This window comes from Tinamus guttatus, unplaced genomic scaffold (genome assembly GCF_059628265.1).
Source record: "Tinamus guttatus ecotype Peru unplaced genomic scaffold, ASM5962826v1 Tinamus_guttatus_pri_ptg000060l, whole genome shotgun sequence".
NCBI lineage: Eukaryota > Metazoa > Chordata > Aves > Tinamiformes > Tinamidae > Tinamus > Tinamus guttatus.
Genome location: NW_028288594.1, coordinates 2,117,516 through 2,143,633, shown reverse-complemented (window position 1 = coordinate 2,143,633; position 26,118 = coordinate 2,117,516). Strand labels below are relative to the sequence as shown.

At 37.4% G+C, this 26,118-nt stretch overlaps 1 protein-coding gene across 2 annotated transcripts; it reads right to left on the bottom strand.

Moving 5' to 3' along the window:
• Window positions 1-5,902: 5,902 nt before the first annotated feature.
• Window positions 5,903-16,087, bottom strand: GALNT3 (polypeptide N-acetylgalactosaminyltransferase 3). 2 transcript variants are annotated; one of them, XM_010221177.2, is made up of 10 exons: window positions 15,502-16,087; window positions 14,661-14,833; window positions 13,329-13,478; window positions 12,857-13,091; window positions 11,962-12,079; window positions 11,401-11,601; window positions 10,169-10,300; window positions 9,361-9,462; window positions 6,568-6,720; window positions 5,903-6,037 (listed from the first exon to the last, which is right to left on the bottom strand). In XM_010221177.2, the coding sequence occupies exons 1-10, from the start codon at window positions 16,011-16,013 to the stop codon at window positions 5,915-5,917; spliced, it is 1,899 nt and encodes a 632-aa protein (XP_010219479.1). In that variant the 5' UTR covers window positions 16,014-16,087; the 3' UTR covers window positions 5,903-5,914. The 2 variants fall into 2 exon arrangements, with proteins under 2 accessions (XP_010219479.1, XP_088375582.1); XM_088519456.1 differs by lacking the exons at window positions 5,903-6,037; window positions 6,568-6,720 and adding an exon at window positions 8,497-8,661.
• Between the last annotated feature and the right edge of the window lie 10,031 nt (window positions 16,088-26,118).

The following is a 26,118-nucleotide window of genomic DNA, read 5'->3' as shown; positions in this document are numbered from 1 at the left end:
TCCTTCCTGCAATTCCATTGCTGAGACACTATCAACCGTGCACTCAGTCCCTCTAGTGCAACATCACATAAAAAAAACACACCAGAGAGAAAGTACAGTAAGTTTTCAAAAATGAACCGCAACAGCTATTTTAATGCCTATCATTTACGTGTAATATAATGAAATATTGTATAATAATTATATAAGGAAGTGTGTGTTTTGCCCCCAGTTGGGATTGCCTCTATAACTAACCTAGAAGATGGCTAATACGACCCATCATCTCTTGTCATTTTATTTATATACTTAATCCTGGCTTCTTTTAAAAACAGAAAATCGAGCTAACAATTGGATTAAAAGGGACAGAATCAACTATTGGAGATTTACTTTTAAAAATACACCTTTAAAAACACCTTAAAAACAGAGCATAATTTGAAAATTTAATATTTATATATTTTAATAAAAATAAGTGTTTTTTTCCCCTAAATACTACAAAATTAAACTACAACCTGAAATGTCACTGCGCCATGGAGACAAAAGAAGCTTTAGACGAAACCTTTTATAAACAAGGTTTCCTACATGAAGAACTAAGAGAACAGGTTAAAGTACAGAAAAGAAGAAAAGGTTACATACTCCTTTCTTGGATTTTTTTTCCAAGGAAATTCTTTTAGGGCCCACTAAGGGAGTGCTAAGAGCTCAATGCCTGGTGGTGGTTCTGACAATCCAGTTACTGACCCCAGATTTCCAACTGTTTCCAGTGGAGTACATTCTTCATCAGAGGCATAATACTGCAAAAGGCTAATTCACAAAATGTGGAAGACTATTTTTTAAAGGCAGAAGTGAGCATAAGTTCTTGCAGTTCCTCCTGTTTCTCAGCTGTAGCAACTCAATATATTTAAAAAAATGCACGCAGCAAATCAAGTAGATAAAAGCCCGCACTGCAATGCAGAACATACTGTGTTACTCAAGAGAGTCATGCTGGAAGAGCAAGTTATGCCAAGCAGCACATCTGCTTCTGCCTTCTAAGAAAAACCTGCAAGGAAACTTATTCCTAAGGAAAGACTAAAGAGTAATGCTAGAAAAGCACGGAAAAGATGCACAGTGACTAGTACTTGAACCTCTCACTTTTTTTTTTACTGCTCTGTTACATTTTAAAGAAAAATTTTAAAAGGCTAGTCACTGAAAACCTTTCCTGTGGCTTTGAACTATGTTATCAAAGATCATATATCCCATTTAGATACACGTTTCTAACTTTCTCTTTAAGTCTCTAAGTCCAAGTTTTAAGTCCACGTCTTTCTAGACATCAGTTCCTATGTTTAAGTATCCTGAGCATTCAGCAGTACATTTGTAGTTTTGTAAATTATGGTAAGGAAAGCTTAAGCCCAACATTTGCACTGTGGATGAAGAACACTGTTCCCTTTCTCTCTGCTGCTACTAGTCACAATCTTAGGATTCATACCATTTAACAGAGAGAGGGCTAAAAAAAATAAACATTTTCAGTCCTTCCTCATAATTCATCTTTTCTAAACCTCCAATCATTTTCTCTGTTCTCATCTTGATTATCGAATACTGTCCTATATATATAAAGTTTTTAATTGGAAGCGATACCCCAAATAGGCAAAGAACTTTGAGATCTTTGCACAGAACAGAGCAAGTTACTTAATATCTTTCACTGTTTTTACATGTGTTTCCTTCTTTTATTTTGCCCAAGAGCATGGTATTGTTAATATTTTTCAGCTGAACAATAATCCCCAGCTCTTTTGTGCTGTAAACCTCTGGCAGGTAGCAGAAGTCTAAGTAACAGACTTGACTGCTGTTGAAGTAAGTGCTGCAGAAAGGCAGACTGAAATATCTGTTCATATCTTAAGGAACAGATAGGAAATAAAGGAAAGATTAGAGTGTTTCAGAGTAATCAAAAAAGCATTTTGTAAGTTTTGGCCTATTGACCAGTCTTATGTCAGAAAGGAAAAAAAAGGAAAATCTTAAAGGCATTTAGAGATTACAGAATAAACTTTCCCCTCCCACAACTTGAACTCACAACAGAATATTAAAACTAGGCAACAGGAGGACAAGCACAAGCACTTGCTGCACCTGCGCAATATGGTCCTAGAATAACACTTAGATAGATTAAAAAAAAGAGAGAGAGAAACGGTTCTCCACAGCACTGAACTCCAGTTCATGGCGCAATTCCTATCTCCAAGTGCAACAGAACCCTTGTCACCTTGGAATTTAAATTCTATCCAAGTTTTGAATGTTATCTCGAAAAAGAAGAAAGGCTAATGAGCATTATATATGTTGTTCAGATATATAACCTCCAGTCTGTCAAATTTTTAAGAAAAACATAGTGCATGAAAATATACTTCAACAGTATTAAAAATAATGCAATGCATTTGCTGTATAACATGACCTATGTTCACTGAATTTTTTTTACACGCTTATTTTAAATACCTTGTCTTCTAGAACTGGTTCTTGAACACTCTTGGTTTTCATCTCATAACTGGGGACCAACACAGCACAGCTGCTATCTATGTATTCATCCTCTGTTCGTGCTTGCTCAACGATTTTCCCATCGACATGCATTTTTCCTCAAGTGCATCTCTGGTTTGCCAAGAGCATTTGCTGCCCTTCCCATACTGATCTGCAAAAGCAATAAGAACACTTTGTATCCCATATTGCAGCTATTAACTGAAAGATCTTAGGGCACAGGATCTTGCTTGAGTCCCCCCAATACAGAATTTGAGTTTCACAGATGTCATTAAATAACTTTATCCAGCAACCTCAGTCCACCTTGTAACAGCTTACTTGAAGCCCTATTGCTTTTACTTCCTGGGATATTCTCCCCAGCTTAACAGAGCCAAGATAGGATTTAACTTTTTCTAATCAAAAACATGATTGTCAAGTCAGAAAACAGATTTGGCTTAAATTAATAATCCTAGCAAATGTTTGCTGGTGCTTGCTTATGCTCTTGCTACCTTGTCACCTTACACCTACTGAAAGGATTTGGCCTTGCTTTTTTTCAGGAGCCAACCTTGCCACTAGTCAGGTACGGTGAAGTTAGCCAAAGACAGGCTCCTGCCCATATTTTGCTTTTAAACTATTATGAATCCATCAAACAAATCCTAAAGGTAAATTACCATTGATCTTTAATGAGATAGTTACTACAAACCAGAGACTATAGTTCATCAGGTTACAAATCAAATTTGAAATTAGCCCTTAACACCTAATTTTAAGTCCTAACTTTATATTTGATTATACAGACCATTCTGCCTTCACCTTAAAAAGACTTCTTCCTTTATCTTCCTTCTCTTAAAGTACAGTACTTAAAGAAAATACTATTTTCCCTACTAGCTGGATCTAACTAGGCTTGATCTGCACTTACACACACTTTTCTTGAGATATAGATGGTTAAAGAGTTTATTATTAAGCAAGACTGGCTGCTCTTAGATGTCCTAGTTGTCTCCTATTTCACAGAATCACAGAACAGTTGGGGTCAGAAGGCATCTCTCCCTGGAGATCACCTAGTCCAACCCCTCCCTGCACAAGTAGGGTCACCTGCAGCACCCTGCCCAGGACTGTGTCCAGGCAGAGTCTGAGTAACTCCAGAGAAGGAGGAGCTCTGTTACCCCCACAGGTTTTCCTCAAATTCAGGCAGATTTTCCTGTCCTTCAGTTTAAAATTTTTCAACACAGAAATACTAAAGTCACATTTATTCCATATGAAGAATATTTGATTAAATTTACATATTAGAGAATCATTCCCTTAATCCTATATAAAAACATCTTACCTTGAAAGAGATCTAGTTAAACCCGAGCTTTTGCTGATAAAACATTTACATTGGTAATAGTGCTTTTAACTACAACTCAGAAGCCAAGGGAAAAAAAAAGAAGTTGCATGCAGTTGAGAGATTTTTAAAGCCAGTTAAATACAAAGAGATTTAAAAAATAAAGTTTACAATACTGAATAGCTGATAAACTAAAATAGCCCATATGTATTCATGCACAAAATACTAACTGGTGCTAAATACTAATACTAAAAGGTGATAAAACCTGAAACAGAAGGTTTGATTACTAACAATGGATATAGCTAACCCTTTGCCTTTACTCCTGGCATTCACAAACTACTATTTTGAAAAATGCGTAATTTAAATAGATCCTACAGATACTCAATGCAATTCCTTTGACAGGTTGCCAAATCAAGGAGCCCTTTACCTTTGACATGTCTCCCTGACTCCCTAACAACACTACACTTACTTTGTGTTAAGCTTTTAGCCACACAGTCTTCACAGTCACATTCCCCCCATATCACAAACTAGGCAACTTTGAGGTTTATTTATATCTCTGTAATTCACAGCACCCAGTTAAGTCTTACAGACTCAGAGCGGTTGAGGTTGGAAGGGACCTCTAGAGATCATCTAGTCCAAGCCCCTGCTCCGGCAGGGACACCCAGAGCACGGGGCACAGGGCCACATCCAGGCAGGTCTTGAAGATCTCTTCTCCAATCGAACTATAGAATTTTATTACGAAATGGAGCTTACCTTATTAAAGTGCAGTTTTTGTGTGCTCTTATATGCTTTAAGAGTAGCATACTAACCTTAAAACTGTATGTGTCTACTCTCACATACATAACTGTATGTGTCTACTCTCACATACATACCCTGAAGCAGATATTTTTAAATAGCACTGCACCTCTGTTCCTTATGAGGACATTTCTTATGCTGAAGAGAGATGTTATTAAAGGTCAGGATATGGGCGCATTAAGCAGTTGTGATAAAAGACCAGGTGAAGGATATTTGACAACTGTACATAGTAAAATACCCGAAGACAAACATATTTTTAAAGTCCGTAACCAAAGGAAGGGTATTTATAACATGCTCTGTTAAAGTATACTTCTGAATACCTGCAAGAGTAAGATATTTCAATAAAAGAGCCAGAAGAACAGTTAGGAGGTCAAGGCTTTCACTTTGACTGATAAAGCTGCCCTTTGGAAAAGGAAAAACAACAGTGAAAAAGATGTAAGTGTTTTCATGAAAAATTATGTACAAATAAAGTTTGAAACCCCTTAGGTAAACATTGCACAAATCACTACAGACCATAAAAGAAAAGTGGTGCTAGTATGATATGTGCAAGCTAAAAGTAACAATGAGCAAAATACTTGAAAAATAGGTTAATGTTAAGCAGTTCAGGAAATCTGTTACAATTTATCTTTGTCATCAAATTCAAAATACATGAAATTATAAGAAAAGCTACACAAGAAGTTTTTGCTGAATAGAAGGAGAGATCAGGATAAGCAGATTATCTATTAAAAGAATTACACATAAATAATATATTTCAGGGAAAAGGAACTCTTCCACAGCAAAAGTACTGACTTGATAGAAACTGAGCACTGTGTGGCCCATTTGGTTTCAGCAGTTAAGTCAAATACTTCTTTTATTTTCAAGTGAGAGAAGTTTAAAAGAGAAAAAGGTTCACCCATGAAAATAAATGTTGAAAAAAAAAACAAAGCAAGCAATTGAGCATTTTTATATATATATAAAATATATATCTTAGTTTTCAGACAGTGTACAAGAATTTCTTCTAATACTACATAAAAAAGCTAGCCTTCCTCACAAGTCCCTACCAAATGTGGAAAAACAATATATATTTGGTCCCGCAGAGGGGACTATGACATCCACAAACCAGTGGTTAACACAGAATTACAGAAAGGCTGTAAACATTTTTCTTATTCTTGAGGCCTCAAAACATTCTTTGGTATAACAGTCTACGAAGGGATCTCTGATGACAAATTTTATATCCAACTTCAAATAAAGGGAATAAAAAATGATTTAAACATTTTACATTTAAACTTTGCATCACTTAAAAATGCAGTATATATATATGGTCACAGCTTAGAATGCATCTGTTATCTTAAAATATGCCTCCTAGTCTATGAATAGCAAATTTTAATTGTTTTGGCCAAAGATCCACTTCTGGAAGGGGTCTGATGGGTTACATGATGTCAGACTCGGATGCTGTCCATTTCCTGTAAGGCACATGCGTAGTGCTGCACTGTACAGCGACTGATCCTAAAGTGGGTGAGAAAGGAAGAAAACAGCAAATAAGCACCCAAAAATAAAAAGAGCATCCAATGAGCATGCTATTTACCTTCCCTTCTTTTTTCCTTTTGTTTTTCCAAGCTTACTATCATTAAGAAGATTTCCGTCATACAGATAGAGCAAAAGAGGGCTGGCAAAAGAAATCTAGTCATACACAAGTGTGAACCTGTGTTGATAGGAAGAAAAAACATTAAATACTTCAAAAGATATAAAAAATTTGGTCCAACTTCCAGACACACTGCACGGATAGCCACTACAGGATATCAATCGCTTTTTGCAAGTGACTACATTAGTACAATAAGGCCATCACTGCAGTTACATTTACAATAGTGACATCAAGTTTTAACCTTGCAACCTTAAAAATTGAAAGTACCTGCATCTCCTCCCAGAACTGAACTTCCTTTTTGGCTTTTTTTTTTTTTTTTTTTAACTGGAAACCAGAGTCAACCGATATAAAATACTGCCAACAAAGATGCCCATTCCTCGCACCATCTAATTACCTTTCGATGCTCCCACTGCTCCTCTCTGAGAGCAAAGGTATTCCGGCCTTTGTAGCTACATTCGCGGAGCTGCACCGGGCCTCTGGCAGCATGCAGACAGAGCTCCTTCTGAATGTTATGGCGAATCTCTTGTTGTGCCGAATATTCAAAATACTATTTAAATATTTTTAAAAGATTAGTAAATAAATACAAACAAGAATATCAAACTAAATTAATCCCTTGAAATTCCAATACATAGAGAAATAGATTTCTCCTATTATTTAACAATTTGAAAACAAAGAATCATTTCTCTAATATTTGGCATGCACACTATTTAAAAAAAAAAAGGCATTTTTTCAATATTCGCCTAGTAGTACTTTAAAGTAAAACAGGTAAAAATTCTTGGTGCAAAGGCACTCTGAGGGAAGATATTGTTCCTTGCTTCTCCAGGAATCATGACACAAATGATACAAAAAGGAAGAGCGGAGGTATGTACGGGGGATTCATGTATAATTTTTTAAGAGTCTTATTTAATTTTGTTGAGGGATTTTGATTTTTAATAGAGTAACTGAAACCAAATCTATCAAATGGGGCGAAACTGATTCCCATTTGCCAACTTTCACTGCTTGAACTAAACACTAAGGCTCACAATAGGATGCCATCACGCTCCGTGCGACTTGGGCATTAGAAAAGTATAACGTAAGCACCTGCTTTGCCAGTGAGTCCTACTGTTATTTCCTGAAAGCAGGAAACTCAGGAATTCTAAGCTGTAACTGAGGTCTAAAAAAAGGCATTCTAGCAGTTAGAGACAGAGCTGTCCTTCTGTCTCTCTCATCCTACCATTCTCTAGCCTGGTCTCTTCCTTTTCTCCTTTAAATAGCAAGTTCCTGTCATACCATGCACTGGGTCCATACCTCACTTTTCTTCACCAAATCCTTCCTTTGACTTTTAATCCAGGTTCAAGTAGCTCCTAGCAGGTTTCATCTACCTGTCCCTCTCCTCCTTGCCACGGCATGAACGCAGCTAGCACTGAGGAACAGGTTATCTTACTCTCAGTTCCTGTGCCCAGCATCACTATCTGAAACAGCTACTGAAAGGAGCAACCTGCTTAGTCACCTAGTTCTTAGTCCTAATAATTTACTCTAAATACTTAATCTGCAGTTATTTATCTCCAAAAACTCTATTAGCCCTGAAAACACAGAGTTACAAGTTAGCTTAATGAACCTTAGTTTGGATATCAAGATGACACTGAGATGGATATAATTCCAGCTCTAGAATATCATTCCAAAGAATGAATGGGGAGAATGATGAGTGCTGTATAAGGTTCAAGTCTAGGTTCCCAACTCAAATATGGCCTGGGAAGACAAGGAGGAGGGAAAATGTCAGCCTATACTGCTGAAGAAAATTAAACATCTAAAAACAAGACATTACTATGCAAAGAGTTAAGTAATCAGTCTGGTACACCGGCAGCACAACCTGTATTGAAATTCTCTGAAGGCTGGCATTTAAAATCATTCACACTGTTATTGTATAGCAATAACCAAAGTAAATTTGAAAACAGTCTTAGTACATCGGAAGATAACTTAGAAATAGATGGCAGTAGAAGAATTGAACAGACACATTAGTACAGTATCTCAGGACAGTGCTCCTGCATCAGGAGCTGTGACAATCTGAAAAGCCTTACATAATTTCCATCCACAAAATCCAAAGAAAAATGCTAGACTAAGAAAAACCAATGTAACAGGGTAGCTTTTTAAATCATAGCGTTTTCCTGCTCCCCCAGAAATTAATTAGGAAAGCGTCAACTGACTTCAGGAGAATTTATCCGACTTTTCGGAACACCATTAACTGGATGACCTGTAGGAACAATATTTTTACATAAAGCGGTATCTTCTACAACCATTTTCTAACTTGCTGCCTTCAAGACCTATGCATCAGAGAGCTCTTCTTGGACAAATTCACTCATACTGCCCATTTGCATTTGTACAGGGTAGACCATTTGGACCTCACACTACAAGGCTGCAATCGTGATAGGGAAGGTGGCTCAGGCCTGGCTGGCCTTTTGGTCTCCCACTGACAGGATTCTCATCAACATCTTCCTTGACAAAGCGAGTCCTGGTGGCAGAGAAAGAAGCAATAGGAGGAAGTATGAGGAAAAGAAGGATTAAGAACACAGCACTTACAAGAAAGTAGTAAGGGCAGGTTGAGAAGGTTATGCATAGCAGAAATGGGAGATCAAGTGAAGAACTGCAATTGCATCATAGAGGATTTTGTATATTTTGTCATGCAGAGTTTTTGTCCAACTGGTTCTATATGCTACTCTCAGAGTAATCATATTCTGTTGATCCAAGTCCAAAATTAAGGCTTAACTATAAAACTATGCTCTCAAAAGTCTGGATTGGCAATTCCATAGCTTAAGTATTACTAGTTGTTTCCTGGCGTAATATAACATAGTGTAGGCAGGGATACCAAAGGTGCCTATAGCATACTTTTGAAAGAATATAGATTTCAAGACATAAATTACTTAAAATAATTTTTAAAACCTCTAGGAAACACATACACTTGCATGCTATTACCATACAGCTATCCCATTGTGCTTCTAATATCCCACCAGCAGAAGTATAAAATGTGAATTTGTATGTTTAACTTATAATGCTAGAGGATTCCTTGAAAAAATATACATAGGAATTAACTTCTAACAAAAAAAAAAGTTAAATACACTAGAAAAATGAGTCTGTTTCTCTAAAATAAATGTAAAGGTTTAACATAGTTAGGTTATAGCTGAACAGATCATAAAAATCAGGTATCTTTTACCTGATTTCCTCCAAGCCCATGACAAGAATACATAATCAGGGGTTTGCCACCATGGTTGTTTTCACCAACATCCAGACAGGTATGACTACCTATATTTTTTAACTGAGAAAACACAGTATCAGCAAAAATGAAAATAAAAACTCAAGATGCACAAGGAGATTTAAATTGTCTCACATATATAAAACAATACTTTTGCTTGAAAATAATTGCAATTGTTAAATCATTTTTTCTTAGTTACGCTAAACATTCACATTTACCTGAAATTAAGAAATAGTTATTTAATATTTTGTTATTTTTAAGACTGCAATACCAAGAAGTTATTTGGGGAGAAAATACAATGGTATACACAGCTGCACACAGTTTATTTTTTCAAACACAAATTTTCCTCACCACGAATCTAGTTCTGAGTAGCAAACAGCTGTCAAAGCACAGGTTTCCTCATTAACATGAGCAAAAATTTCCTCAAACTTTTTACTATTTAAAAATATATTTACTCTGATGATTCAGAAAGTCTCTCACAGCCGGTTTAGTTATTTAACTGTTAGTGATGGGCAGAACATTGCTCATCTGAGCAGGCTGAGTTGTTGCTGTTAGTTAGGACACATGCTTGCTAAAATTCATATCAGAATTGACAGAGTGTTAAAATATTTAAATCATAAGGTATGCAGAAGAGATCCTTTGTCCAGAGCACACTATAACAATGCTAATGATGGCTAAGTAGAACAAAAGATTAGCAAACTTTCAGAATTTTGAAATGCTATAGAAAATATGTAGAATGAGGGAAAAAAAAAAAAAAACAACAACTTACAAATCCAAAGAGCAAAGGATTCAGGTCTGGCACATATGCTTCTGGATAAACATTATTTAGATACCATGTAAAATTTTTACATTGCAGACGCTGCCTTAAATCAAGTCTTTTTGAGATATCTCCAAATGTCTTCTGATGAAGGTAAGACAGGAAAGATAGATGTAAGAGGGCTGTGTTCAGATTACTAATACCAGTGTTGTAGGAATAAATCTATAACATTCTGTTCTGATATTCTGCATAATATTTTAAAATAGATTTTAAGCTTCATTTGTTGATTTTTTTTAACACTAAACTACTACCATTAATGCTGCTTTTCTGTAGCATAACATCACTAACCTCCTGCAAGCAGCATTTCAAAGCATATGCAGGAAATGTACTTTGACACATGGAAGCAATACAAGCATCCTCAGACCCAAAAGGAATTTAACACAGCACTGTTAGAGGTGGAAACTACATACAAGTGAAGATCATATTGACCAGAACTATAAAGCTAGATGAATGCACATCATCTCACTAAAAACAATGGGCTGAATTAATGAATTGGATTAATAAAATAACCCGCGTAATAGCCAGCATAATGCAGAATCTCCCAAACAAAATGCAGTTATCTTTAGCTATTAAGCATTCTTGAGAAAGCTAATTCTGTTAGCAATACCACTTTTTCAAAACTTTAACACGTGAAGGGAGAAAAACTGGCTTCTCCAAAAGCTGAAGTAGAGGTTCCAGCTGGCAGAACACCTACATTCCAGAACACACAGAAATAAACAAACGAACCAACTCTTGCCCCTAAATCTGAATTTAGCTTAAGGTTTTAATCAGCTAGAAGTAGCACTGATATCACTGACCAAGCTTAATTTTCCAGTTGAAGAACAACGAAAGCTGCTTTTAAGACAAAAATACTAAGCAAACTGAGAAAAACAAGACAGTACATTTCCTACTAAAAAAAAAAAAATTTGCTTTTTCTATGTTCAGTATTCTTCTAATAGGTCCAATATCCATTCAGTATAAAGAATCTGAGTTTTTAGAGAATGTATGAAGAACTCAATAAAAAAACAAAGACATGGTGACTATCACTTAAGTGCTTTGGGGCTACAGCATAAAGCAAAAGGAACTCTACCTGCCTTTCCATTCAAATATCTACAATTCTTACATACTTTGCCAATAAATAACTTTTGCTCACCAAAACTTTGAACGCAGCAAGCCTGATTTCTAATACCACCACCACCACCTACTTGTTTCACAATTTTTGCAGCCTCTGTATTTCTTCGGTAAAATATTTCTTTATATTCATCCATCCAGACTTCTGCAAGGCGGACTTGGTTACGTGTGATCACTTGAGTACCTTTGGGGAAAGTATGGGGACTCTTGCTGCGAAAGACATGGCCAACAACAGAGCAAGGCATGATCTCCAACTGTCCACCACATTGCCATACCTAATAATAATATGTTTTGTATAAGTGTGCTGCAGTTAGAATTAAAGAGATGGAAAGAAATCAGCAATGTTACTGTTTACCAAAATAAATAAATAAATAAATAAATAAATAAATAAATAAATAGCACGTATATATTAGGAAAGCCATAAGTGAATTTCCTACATATTTTCGCTATCAAACCTAAATAGAAATATCACTTCACTAAGAAATATTGAGTTTACTTCATAGATGATTAGTGATGTATTTCCCATTTTCTACATTCTAGATAGATGATTCAGCAGAGAAATCAAGGTCTAATAATCTGTCCTCAAATATCTTATACAGTGAAGCACAGTGAATTAATTAAGTATCTAAACTTACTCTGAAAGACATTTCTATATTTTCACCTCCCCATATTTCCATTTCTTCATCATAGCTTCCAATCTGTTCAAAATAGTCTTTTGATATTGAAAAGAGACCTCCAGCAAAAGTAGGTGTTCTGCCAAGAAAAAGAAAAAAAAATTCAGGATTCAAACTTCACTTAAGGCATGCTAACTATAGATTTAAAATCTCTGGTGTAACTAGTCTAGGAGCTTTCAATGAACTTGATAGTGTTTTACAGCACTGATGTATTTTCCTAGTACATTTAATATCTCAAACAATTAAATCTGCCCATATCAAGTCTCACTTGACAGTTTTATCATAATTTATTAAAAACAGATTTAGACAAATCTGCTGGAAAATAGACAGCATCAGGAGAAACGGCATCTTCTAGACCAATAACCACTCTAAGGCCAAAGTGCATACAAACATCACTGAATGCACCACCATAACTGTCCTGTATTTCAGGGTTCTGAACTTTTATGGTCATCATTTTAGGAATGATGGATGGAATACCAGAATTTGTGGTACCATCTTTCAAAAGAACAAGTTACAATCCACTCCTCCTCAAGGAAAAAACAAAACAAACAAAATTAACTTATTTTGTAGGCTCATTTCTCATATTTTCTACTGTATATACATACATGTATGCATTTTCTACTGTATATACAAAAAGAAATATTGCATAGCCTTAAGTAGGCTATGTATATTTTAATGAAAACATTAAAATTTACTATCTACTATTTAAGGAAATATTATACCAAACACAAACAAATAAAAAAACACACAACCTCAGACATTAAGCCTTCTGATCATACTTATTTCATTTAAAAATTGCTGTTTATAACCAAAGACATAAAACCTGAAGCATTTAAATTAGTCTTCAAATTGTTACCTAATTGGATAAGTTTCATCTTTTCTTTTCTTATTTTCATGTTTAGGAAGAGACTCCCATCCAAATGACAAACTCCAATCAAAATTTCCTCTGTTATGGCTATATCCATAAGGAGACGGTTTACTGAATTCAAATGTATTGAGATCTATAGAAGCAATGTCAGGGCTTACAACAGCAACAGGATTCTCAGCTATTCTTGCCAACAATGGCTCTAGCCATCCATAAAAGCATTCACCTGTGGAGAAAGAAAAAATTGCAACAAACACTAAACATTGACTTCACTGTATAGTAGCATACAGACTAGTTTAACAAGTTCACAGGAAGCAACTATGCAATATCTTTAAAAAGCAATACCAATATATGTTAAATAATATAAAACAGCAAGATTACACAACATGAATATTCATAAATATTAGCAATATTAAATCAAAGCCACAATATTATAAATCAAGCATGGTACAGTTAGGCTTACAGTGAGCGTCCAGAAACGTCAGGGTCTCTGCTGTTGCTACTGAAGCTCCCAGCAACCGTGCAGTGATTAGACCTTTTCTCTCCTTCTGACGGACTATTTTAACTATTTGAAATTGTTTTATGTATTCCTCTAGTTTATCATGCAAGTATTCTAAAAAGAAAATCAATTTTAGGATATTCAGTACATATATGCCACTGCCTAAACCTTCACTTTCACTTTAGTAAACCAATAGCGCAAAAAAAGTAGTTCACTCTAAATAATACAAGGTAATACCTCTACATCAAAGCAATAAACAATTCCTGACAGCCAAATGTTATTTTAGGGGCTGATTATTGTTCATTTGGGGGGAGACAGAGTACTAAAAATATTCAATCAAAGGTCATTTGCTTGTACATCTGTTTTGCAGCATCAACAGTAAAATACTCAGAACCCATGTTCATGGCAAATAGATTGTGTATCTACTTACTCAAATTATCTGCAGCACCTGCTACTGTTTTTTCTTAATGACAACAAATTCTGAATAGTTTTCAAAGGCTGTAATATTCACTTGTTTCAGAAACCACACATTTTTTTTAAGATTTCCAGAATTCAAACACTCCAAACATCCTTCTACATCCTTCTGCCCCCTAGTTTTTAATTATACTACTGAACATACATCACATTTGTGTGTCAATATACTAAAAACAGATTTTAAAATAAGTGTTGAGTACAGTACCAATCTGATGATGTTAAGCTCATAAAGTTTTCTGAACTCTCATTTGTGATCACTCTCAGTGTCCATTCAATTATTTTTTGGCCATCAGGTTGAGTATTAAAGATATTTTTTATATTAAATAATTTCACATTCTAGGAAAGATATGTTTCCCTTCATATTAAGAAAATTTCTTTGCATAAAAGTAATCACTGTGATAAAATCCTAAAAAACTGTTTCAGGCACTGATGGATTTACCCTTGGATACTTGGTTCCATAAACTGCTATGAGTTTTAAACACACACTAAGAGTGTTGCTTGTCACACGACCAGCTATGCAGTTTAAGTGTCACTATAAAACTTAGAAAAAAAAGGTTATAGTTGAAATCAGCAGAAATGGGAGTTAAAACCCTGTTAAGCACTAAGAATTTCATATTTGACCAACCTTATAAAGACCAGATGAGGGGCTGAGCATTTTTTATTTTATAGAAAAAGAAAAAAAAAAAAGCACTTTTAATACTATTACACATCTCAGTGATACAAAAAAGATACTCTTGCTTAATGAGTTCTGTATACAAACTTAATATGCATTAAGCAACAACCCACCACGTTCCACAGCAAAACAGAAAGACTCTTCCTTACCATCAACACTGGCATCATCCACCAAAATAATCTCCTTCAGCAGTATGGCAGGAGCTGTATACATCACACTGTGAACAGTTCTGAGCAGAGTGGACCATGCTTCATTATGAAAAACTATTATAATACTTGTAGTTGGCAATGGTGGGCAACGCTTAAACTTTTGTTCAATACATCTACAGATTAAAAAGTATCAGATGTTACAAAACGTACACAAAGTTTTGACTCAAGTTCTTACAAAAATCTTCTCTTTCTGATGCAAAGTTTAAATAATGGAGATTAAGTGGTTTCAGCCTCTACAATTTCTAGCCAAACTTTACAGCTAATGCTCTGAAGCTAATAGAGATTGTTCAAAAACAAAAACAATCCCACCCACCAAGTCCTAGAGATTTCATATCAAATGTATCCATATACAACACTGCAGAGATGTTTCATTGATTTGCTCACCAATTTACAACTCCTGGTTATTAAATTATGCAAGTATTTTTTATTACAATTATTAGAATGTAATACTAAAAGAGGGAAAAATCATCTTTTAAATGTAAAATATCAGATTTTTCATTTTAATTAAAACTTAATTAAAACTCAGAAAGTCACTGAGAAAATTTAGCTTACAAGTAAAGCCAAAAAAAGCTATTTAAAAATCGCAGCTTTGAATTCAACAACCTTGAAATAAGCAAGCCTTTTAAAATGTTCTGGGCGTTGGCACTGTGGATCAGTCAATCATGATGTATAGTTAAAAGACTCCTTTCCAACTATCACCTAATGCTGAATCCAATCACTTTGCACACTTCGCATTTCGGACAAATTTTTCAACTCTTGGCACATACAGATTTCAACATACTCTGGAGGTCGAGTGTCTGGTCCAAGATCTCGGTGCAGAGAAATTCTGTCACTCGCAAATGCATTAAAACAGTGTTTTTCTTCTCCACGCTCTTTTTCTTTCTGCTCTTCTGAACTTAAATTGACAGTTTTAAATGCTTTACCAGAAGCTCCAGGAGCATTAGGATCCTGAAGGGGTCGATCCAGAAAGGGTTTTAGTTCCACTGCTGTATAATGTCCTGGCAAGCAGCGCCTCTCTCCAGGAACCTTAGTTTGCCTTACAGGTGCTTTTATCTGCATTTTCGGTTTTGCACCCTTGATGTTGTTCATTGCATTTAACATCAGACCTAATACGTGACTTTTCTTTCCCACAACCAGCTCAACTCCTGTTTCATCTTTAGAATCCTCAATGCCAACTTCTCTTTGTAATAAAAGCAAAAATATCATAAAGACAAGAATAATAATGCTAAATTTCCAAATTTTCCAGTGAAAAAACAATTTCTTGAAGAGTTTACGTATCTTTTTCAAAGCCATGCTAGTTTTAGAAGTTTACCACAGGAAGAAGTTTCTGTGAATGATGTTCTTTAATACTGACTAGGTCACAGAATTTCTTGAAATTTTAACACCTGTAAATTGAAATAAAGAAATTTTAATTTAGATATCTAATACATATATAACCATGTAAAACCAGAGAAGTGAATGTGTAGGAATTGATTTGCAAGTCCCAATGGTCAAATATCATGTCTTCATCACTTAAATCTAGGTCAAACTGATATTCAAGACATGTGGACACATCCCCTATTTTTTAAAAAACACTTCAAATAGAAAATAATAGAAAGCAAGAATACTGACAGGAATAAATTTAAAAAACTTTATAGACAAAGCTATTATTTTTCCAAGTCTTGAAAATTAAGGGTTTTTTTTTTTAATTAGATATTTCAACAATGGAAGAAAATGATATCAGAAGGGAAAAACATGGTAGGTTTTATGTATAAAGATTTACAGGAAATGTGAATTGTAAAGGACAAAAAAGACTTCTGAAATCAATTCACTAAATCTTATTCAATCAATTTTGAAACTTCCAAAAATTTAAAAGATATTCCAATTTCATGATCAAACTTCAGTAATCAAATTTCCAAGCAGGAAATTTTCAGATCAAATTAGTGATCTGAGATCTGTGTTTGATGCAGACTTCATTCAGGTAATTAGGAGTAGGTGAGTTTAAGAAGCTAGTAGCTATTTCCTAGGTTTTTATTGACTTGTACTGCATTTGCTGGCGTGCTGCTGCAGTTCATCAAGAAAGCATGTCAAAGAGCTCTCATTCAGGAACCGCGCCACTAATTTTTTCACAGACAAGCAGTGGCTGTGAAAGATAGGGAACTCTGAAAAACATTTGAGGACTAGCAGCATCCAAGTGATTTGAATTAAGTTCTCACCACAAAATTGGCACTTTATTAGATGAGGAAAAGCTGGCAAATAGTCTGAATTTAAAGCAGCAATTTATTTTTGTATAAGTTGCATGTATGCGAGCTGAGAAAAGAAATGAGCACACCCAGTTAAAGGCTATTAATTCCTACTTGCTAACTACTGGCTGTACAGAATTGCAGAAAGCTACTTTTCTGTTTCATGCTTTAAAATAGACTCATAATTTGTTAATTGGAATAACAAATACTCATAAAGATTTACAAGTTACATAAAAAAGAAAATATCTCATTTGCTTTCCTACAAGAATTCGTGGGATAAGCTGATCTTACTATTACTCTGGCAGCACATCTCCTTGTACTGGAGACACCTGTCCGGGCCGCTGAGGGCCAGCAGCAGCAGGTTGCCATAATGCCAAGGTAAAATGCGTCTCTCCCGAAGGAGGAGCAGACAACACACTTCAGGGGGCTGTGCAGGCAGAGCAACGCAACCACCTACCCTTCCAGTGCGGATTCATAGCATTCCAGTAGCACGCATGGCACAAGCAGAAATAAACACAAGTGAGGCCTCATAGGGTGAAGAAAAAAAGAATAGCCTGGGGAGAGCATATGCAGCAGAAGTGAAGTGGACAAGCACAGGCTTGTTTGCCATGAACATACAGCAAAATCTTCAATACAGGGAAATCCTGAGTGTAATTCTATTGACATAATATTTTACAGGTATGCTGCTTATAAGAGGCGAGTTATTTGTCTTGCAAGGTAGTTTCCCGAACACAGACAACTGTCAAAAGAATTTCAAGAAATTCCTTTCATAGGGATTTTGCCAAGATAATTCTGCATTCAGAAGTGCAATCTTTATTCCACACAAACTCCTCACACATTTTTATGGCATATCAACATCAGTAAGCACAGATTAAGGTACTATCACTCAGGGCATGCTCAAGAAATATGTGGCATGATTATATTCCTGGAGACTACTGTTAAGTATTTCATTTTCTATTCAGTTAGTGTTATCTTCACTGACAGTCTTTTTAATAGGACTTTTAAATAATTAGCCCTAAACATCAGAAGTTTGATTCTAGGGGAATTTTCTTTTTGGAAGAAAACAAGCAGAAAAAGCATATGCACTATAAAAGTCCTCTAAAAAGTACCAGAATGCGGCTGCCACAGTACTTACGAGCAGCATCACACGGGTAGTGTGTGAATTCAATGCTGTAAGTTACATTTTGCCACCCACTAACTCTGATGTCAAACTGTGCAAAAATTGGTTTACAAGAAAGCCCCACTCTGGTAGCCAACTCACAAACTACTTCCACTTTTCGTTAGTTGGCTTGAACTGCACTGCAGACACACTTAAAAAAATTAATTAAAAAAAAGAATCAGTGGCAGATCTTAGCTTACAGTTTTTTTTTTCTCCTCAACTTCTCTATGTTCAACCTTTAATTACTCAATGATGCTGCCTTTTAAACAGAGGAAATTCTTTTAGACCATCCTCAAAGGAGAAATTTCTTGATGTTAACGTTAATAATACTATTTTGACCTCATTATTAAGAAGAATGTAACAAAAGCTATCTTTATTTTAACTGCACGTTAAATAGGTTTCTAACGTTACTTGAAAACGGTCCTTATGGAACAACGACAACTCACAACTACTTAACAATTTATCTCGATCCTTCATTTAATTTCTTCTATAACTCCTGCATCAGTCTCATTAAAACACCTGTCTATCTTTTCTCATTACCTTAGCACACAAAGCCTTCACCAAGACCTTACTGTTCCTCTTAACGTGTGTGAAGAGAAGCACTGATCAACTCCTGAGAAAAGGGAGCTCATACAGATGATCAGGTTAACAGAAGGCTGACAAAGATTATGTACTCCTTCACCAATAAGAAATGCTGCTTTCCCATTGCTGTTTCTGAAATGCTAGACAGTGCTTTCTGCCTCCTTACACTGGTACTCATGAAGTGTTATAACTTTAGTAGTCAATATGTTAATAATTTAGTTAAGCGGCATTCCCTTCTTCTGCCAGCATAGAGAGTAGGATTTTTCTACTAGCAAAAAGTCAGTGAATAAAACAACTTGTGCTCACTTTCCAGAACATCCACCAACATGTGCAGCTCTTGTGACAAAATAAGAAACGTCAAATTCGGGGTGAACTTTTCCTAGGTCCAGGTGAGCATGGAACAGTAAGGCACTCCACAGAGTCAGGAACATTCTTTGGAACTTGGAGGGTGGGTGGAAAAAAAAAAAAAAAAAGGAGTTGCTTATGACTACCAAACAATGCTACTGAGAATATCAGCATTTGGCTTGAAGAGAGGAACAAGTTACAAACGGGAGCACGAAAAATTACAGACCAAGGCTTCATGTAAAAGGAAGAAATAGAATCAGCTGGCTGGTTTCTCTCTCTTCACTTGCAGTGCCAGATACCAGCCCATATGCCTCACTCCACATTCCCACTGACCACACTCCTAGCTAGGGCACACAGGCCTAAAGGAAATATAGACCCACAGACCTGTCATGCTCTTCCTCTAGGGACATTCTTTGAAGCTCAGTCAGTGGAAACTTAGTTCTTCTCCTGAAAAGAGGAAGCTGTAAGAGGAATACTGACTGCATTCAGTTCCTGAGCTGTAGTTTTAGAAACTCTTAGGCATAGACTTAGTCTAGTAAAGACTGCAGGAATTTGCTCCAGCGATCATTGTGGGAAAATCAGGAGAAATAACTGGCTGATTAGATCAGATCAGCAGGAGGCAGAATGCCTAGTTGTATTCCAACTTTGTGAACTACCTTCTTCAGAGATTTACTTGAGGGTAAAAACAAACAAACAAGCAAGCAAACAAATGCCCTCCCCACCACCAATACCCTCTTCTATGTCTTCAAATTGAAGTGCTTCTAAAATCTCTTTCCAAACAGGCATTGCTACTAGTTTTCTAAAGCTAAGCACCATACTGGCTGGCCTATATACTGCCAAACTATAGAGACTGAAGAAAGCTCCTCATAACAAGAAGTTAGTACATCAGAAGTATTTTACATCAACTGTAAAATAAGATGGCTTACTCTTGTAAGAATTTATGCCTTATTTTTACAGTCTTAGAACTATGAACTAGCTTAAATTTGGGTTACATTTAAATTTCAGCAGCTTCCCATTTTCTTGACCACTTTCATTTGAGCCTTTAATAAAATAACTTTAGACTGTCCCTAAAAGAACCAAGGTAACAACTGCTGCATCAGCTGCCGACTATTGCTCTAATTTAGATAGATTAGGGCCTGATTTGTATTTAAGCAACAGAAAATAACCCCTAGGTAATATCAAAGGGAATTTTTTGTTTTCTTGTCTGTGACCCAGGACCTAAATTAATCTTGCCAGGACTTCCCCAAAGGTGTCTTTTTTCTCCTCTTCACACTTTGTTCTTTACCAACAACATATTGCTGCTGAATATTCCTGCTTAACAAGGAGTAGTCACTTAATGATAACATTTTATTACTAAGTGATTAAGTAGCTTTGTGAACATGATTCCTGTGCATGAGCAGGAGTCGCACACCTATGACACAGTATCAGCAAAACTTGGGAAGGTTGTGATCTAGGTGTAAACACTAGGACCATTCGCCAAGAGAATTAAAACTGTATTTTACACATGTGGACAGAGCACAGTGCTTCATAATACCTGAGGCACTTCCAAACCTTCTGGAAGGCAAGCACAGGAGCAAGCAGATGAGGACGACCAGCTCCATGCTGGCAGGCACCCAATCAGCAAGTCATGTTACAAACGCAACTCTCTAAGCTAATTTTGAGGAAAGGGGAAGCCCTGCACTAGGTTTCAGCTGCCCGGACTGACAGACCAAGGAAGACTTTCTTGCAAAGCTTGTTGTTGCTAAGCAAAGCCAACTGCCACCCACATCTGCAGACTTTCAGAGAGGGACAGCTGCTGTTGGCATTGTCCCCAAACGAGGGGGCAAACTTTAATGGTAACAATTACAGAAAGGAGGAAAGCTCGTCATCTGCCCTTCCACCAAGTCCACTAAAAATACAGAGTCTGATCTTCTACAACTATTCTAATTCTCACTGCTATGTTACTGAGAAGCCTTGAGGCAACAGTGGCATACGCCAAGTAGACCAAGCCACTGGGCAAACCCTAGGCTAAAAAAAGAAACCACAAGCCATAAATTGGCAGTTGCGATGGGCTGAGTGTTTAGCTCTGGCTCCAGGCTCGGCAGCGCTGCAAGCACGGCTTCACTCAAGACTAAACAGATCAGTATCGCATGCAGGTTTTCAACAAAAGGTGCTATTTTGTAAGAGAAGGCTAGCGTGTAAAATACTATGGAGATGAACACTTAAAATTCATGTTTCGCATAAGGTAGTTTCTCTTCAATCAGTATCAGTGTTTATTAAAACCTTTTCTGTTAAAATTATATTTTACACAAAGTCAAATGGAAACTCCATGGCACAAAGGTTAACAGTGCTACAACTCACTTTTAGGCTCAGTCCTCCAGAGTTAAGAGATCACTCAGAAAGTACCATCACCTGTTATGCAGAAGCAACTGTAACAGCCAAAACAAACAAACAAACAAACAAGCAAACAACAACAACACCCCACAATCTAGTAATTTTAAAAAAACACTTCAATAACACGGAATGAAAGGTGCCAGAGAAATGCAGCAAAACGGCGCCGCAGAAACGCACCCACGCTGTGACCAGATATCACGGGCAAATATTTGGAGGCGAGGGGCGTGTGGCGAGGGCGCCTCCCTGGGACAACACGGGCGCTCGGGAGCTGCATCCGGCCCGCGGGCAGCCTCTCCCGGGGACACGTTTGCTCGTTGGGCGCCCGGGCCGCCCCAGCCCCCATGCGGGACCCTCGCTGCGGCCTGGGGCGACGCGGGCGGGGGCAGCGCGAGGGGCTGCGCGCGGGGCGGGGCGCGGCGCGCGCGGGCGGCCCCACCCCCCCGGCCTCTCCCTCGCGCCGCCACCGCCCGTCCCCGCGTCAGGGGCCCGGCCGTTAGCGACCGTTAACAGCTGCGCTGGGGCCTGGCGGGGAGCGAAGTGGGGGGGAAGGGGCCGCGCGGTGGCTTCGCGGCGCCTCCCGAGCGGAGGGGAGCGCGCAGGGGCTCCTGAAGGCACCGGGCTTCCGTCCTCTCCCTCCTCCCTGCCTCCCCGCCAGCGCTCACCTCGCTCCGGCGGCAGAACAGGCGGGAGCGCAGAGCGCGGCTGCCGCCCGAGCCTGGCGCCCTCCGCCGCCTCCGCCCCGACCGCGAGGCCGCCCACGGCGCGACGAGGCTGCAGGAGCCGGGTCGCTCCGACGGCTTCCGCTCGGCGGCAGCCACCAGGTGCGCGCGGGCGGCGGCCGTTGCGATGCGCCTGCGCGCGGACCCGCCCGCACCTGCCCAGGTGCGCGCGGCGGCCGCGCACGCCGCCCGGCCCGCGGGGAAGGGGGGCACGTGCTTCCCCGCCCCGCCGAGAGACGCGGCGCCAACGGCCGCCGAGGCGACAGCTGAGGGGGCTGAGGGACAGAGAGAAAAAAAAATAAAAAGGAGGGATAAAAACAGAGTTACAGCTTCCTTTTTTCCTCTGTCGAGCAAACGTCTCTCAACTTTCTCTGAGCCTCCCCCTTTCCTCCACCCCTCCAATAAAAGCACCATTACAGCCCCTGCACACCATTTCAACCCCCCTTCTTCTCAGTGTGCTAGGTAAAGGGAGTGCAACGCGCTGAGCAAATACACAGGGTTAGTTGGCAGCAGTTATATTGACTCAACAAAATTTTTATTACTAAGTTCGCTCCCTGGAGATATTTTATGCATCAAGATTTAGAGCACAGTTGAGGTGCAGTTAGCAGAGACCATTAGTTCTAGCCTGTTAAATTTCCTATCCTGTTTTAGCCATCTTTTGTGCCTTTGAAAGCAGAGGAAGCAGTGCCCTACAATTAAGGGGAATGCTGGCCTTAGGTCCTGAAATTCAAGTACAGCAATTTCTAGCACAAAGACAATTTAAGGTTTCAGAACTCAGTTTACATTGATCTACCTTTTTTAAATGATTAAATATGTTAGTCTCTTGAATAGTCTACTTGTAAGGATTTTTTTTTTTTTTTTTTTTTTTTTTTGGAAACACGGACCTGCTTTATGACTTCGCCCCGAAGTACCCTGAGATGAAACTGGAGAGCAAAGCGAAGCCAGAGCTGTAGGCGCAACAGGGACAAACCGGGAATGTTGCTTGGAGAAGAGACATGGGCAGCAGGAGATGAAGTAAAGGAGCAATCCCTTAATTTTTGTTCTATTTACCTTTCTAAAGGAAACTAGACAAGACACATCTTGCCCATTAACATCTTAAGAGCCAGGATCCATAACTACACTGACATGTGGCCACCCAAACCCTTTCAAATCCTTTCACAACAAGCTCCAGCATAGTACTAACCATCTCTTATTCAAAAAGATTTGTTTGCAAAGCTACTCACACAAGTAACAGCTGACAAAACTAAGGTTTAGGCTCCTAATCTCAAGTTGTTCAAATTATGAGCCTTTTAAAATCTGATGTAGCTGCATGTTACAGATGCCTCATGAAACAGTCAAGCCTAGTCTAAGAAAGTAAAAGCAAGCAAAAAAAAAAAAAAAAAAAGTTAAGTTACTGCTTTATTTCTTTTCTAAAGCATTCTTGCTAACATACTTACTAATGTTTCCAGGCCATTTTTCTAGTATCAGAATAAATTAAAAAAAAAAACAGTGGGGAAAACAAATATTTAGTATAATATTACCAGAAAAAAATTAAATATCCTCTAAAGTTATTCCAAGCATTCTGTACCTGTGGAGAGGAAGGGCAAAGAGAAGAGGCAGAGACACCAGTTTCGGTGAATGAATCAATAGAAAACAGAGCCTCGCTCTCCTCTTCTATTCACCCAAGGCAAAACTGGGAGATGGGTTGCTAAGCAACTACATAAAGACTGCAGCTCTCTGAAATCAGCCTCAGTCCCGGGAGTCTCCCATTCAAAACCCTTTAAGAAGGTGACAAAAAACAAAATCATTCTAAGCAGTTAAAGCAAAAAATAGAAAATAAAAATCAACGCTATCAGTTAACTAGAGAAAACAAAGCATGAAAAGCCACTCCTGCAGATGAAGTAAAAAAAGATATAGCAAGCCCAGAAACTTAGACTGGTTTATAGAAACCACAAAGGCGATGGAAAAGCCATCTATTTTTTCTCAGAACACTATATATTAGAGCAGGATTTTATCCAAAAGAGTATCTATAGTCGCAGTTTTTTTTTCTTTAATTGAAATCCAAGGATGCCTTAATTGCGCTCTTAATTTAAAGCCTTATACATAAAAATTTTAAAGCCTCTTTAGAAAGCAGTGTACCATCTGATAAAAGCTCTTTGCTAAATTAAGAGAAAAAAATTAAAAAAATTTGTAGCCTATTGACTCCCATAGTCCAGATCCCCTATGACTTCTCCTAGCCTCAATACTTACTTTCCTGACTCTTCTTCTATGTAGCTCATTGCTCATACCTTCACTTTCTCTTCAGTCTCCTAAAACCTACTTTTGCCCCAGAGCTCTACCAAGCTGCTTAATGGAAACCTCTATGTTGCCAGCTTCAGAGTCTGTGCTGACTGCCAGACAGCAGGGATAAAGGCTTCAAGGTTACCTGGGGAAGGAAAGGGGCTTATCTACCCAAGACTTTTTCCAACTCCAGTTTTCATATGAAGTCCATAAAATTGTTATGCATCTGACAATTGCAAATTTCTATTAAGTTTACACCAGCTTACCAATAACTCAATAGCTACTGAAGTGCAGAGGCAGGAAATGCTGTAACTCCGCCTCACCACTAAGGCTACTAAGCTACTCAAAATACAGCACCCAGTTACTGATACTCAAGATTAGATACAATTAAACTGGTTCCCTTGAGAACAAGAACTCCCTTGACTTTGCATAACATGTGAAAGGAAATTAACTTTGTGCAGTGTCAAATGTCAACATAAAAAGCTAAAGTTACCTGAGGAAACTGAAATTGTTTTAAGGAAATAATTACTAGTTTTAAGAAATCTCTTTTGATGCCAAATTCTAATTTTACCAAATACATAACAGTGTGCTGCCTGAATACCAAACATAATAGTGTAAGTGCTTGATACTTGTTTTTCCCCAGAAATGAGATAAAAAAAAAAAAAATTGATCCTTCTCTATCTATGACAAGGTATTGCTTCCTTAAGGAACCACAAGCATATTATGTACATGAGACAGGATCATAATCCCCTGTAACTAAAACCGTTCTCCGGAAAGATGCTTTATATGGGTTAAATTAGACCAGTGGCATTTCTGTACATACAACTCCGCTGTCTAAACATAGAGAAAGTGCAAAGTCTTCAAAATAAAAACCAATATGCATTTGTCAGATTTCCATTAGAAGAAATAAGTGAATAAATTTACAAGTGGATTTTAATATTTAAAATGGTAAGTTTAATTGAGACAACTATAATCAGTTTTTCAGCATTTAAAAAAAGCATACTTAAAAATAAGTAAAAAAACAAAACCAAACACACACCTTGGAAATACACTTGGAATAATAATAAAAGCATTGCTATTCTGAATAAATGATTTCAGGACTGAAATTCAGTATCTTAATAAATGAACACAGAGGCTAGACTAATAAGGATAGGCTCTTGGTTTTAGTACTCTCAAATAAACAAAGAACAAACTGTTTTATCAAGTTTTAAACAGCTTTAAATGCTAACATTGAAAGGAATAAAAGACTGTGTGCTCAATATCCTTTATGCTATTTCTCTGAGAAGAGATTGTCAGATGTGCTTCTATATAGAATTATGTTGTATTTTAGAAAAACTTTAATAGAGAAGATTAGTTTTCTTACTACACAGTGTAGAATATATAGGAAAATTGTGAAAAATAATTTGAAAAGCAAAGTCACTTGTGCTCTAGCTGTGAGTGAATAATTTTATCTAAAATACACTTCAGCAATATTCTATAGAGAGGTTTATGGCCCTTACCTTTGTTATTTTTAATTTTGGATGACACGCTACATATGCCATACATATTATTATTATTAACATATTCTTATATTACTAATATATAATTGTGTATAAAAATAGTATCTATTCAAACAGAAAAAAGAATCCCAACTGTCATCTTGATTCCTAACTTCAAAAATAATGAACAAGTTTCTGTTATTAACATACTAAAATCTTGCGTATAAAGCACTCCTTTGCTGAATAGAAATAAATCTTTCA

What these genes read in the sequence shown, in the direction of transcription:
- GALNT3 (XM_010221177.2), bottom strand. Translation starts at nt 16,013, where the DNA reads ATGGCTTTGAAAAAGATACGTAAACTCTTCAAGAAATTGTTTTTTCAC. An exon ending in GGATGATGCCAGTGTTGATG is followed by an intron (nt 13,479 to 14,660) that starts GTAAGGAAGAGT and finishes TTTTCTTTTTAG; the next exon opens with AATACTTGCATGATAAACTA. An exon ending in CTGCAAAAATTGTGAAACAA is followed by an intron (nt 10,301 to 11,400) that starts GTAGGTGGTGGT and finishes TACCTTCATCAG; the next exon opens with AAGACATTTGGAGATATCTC.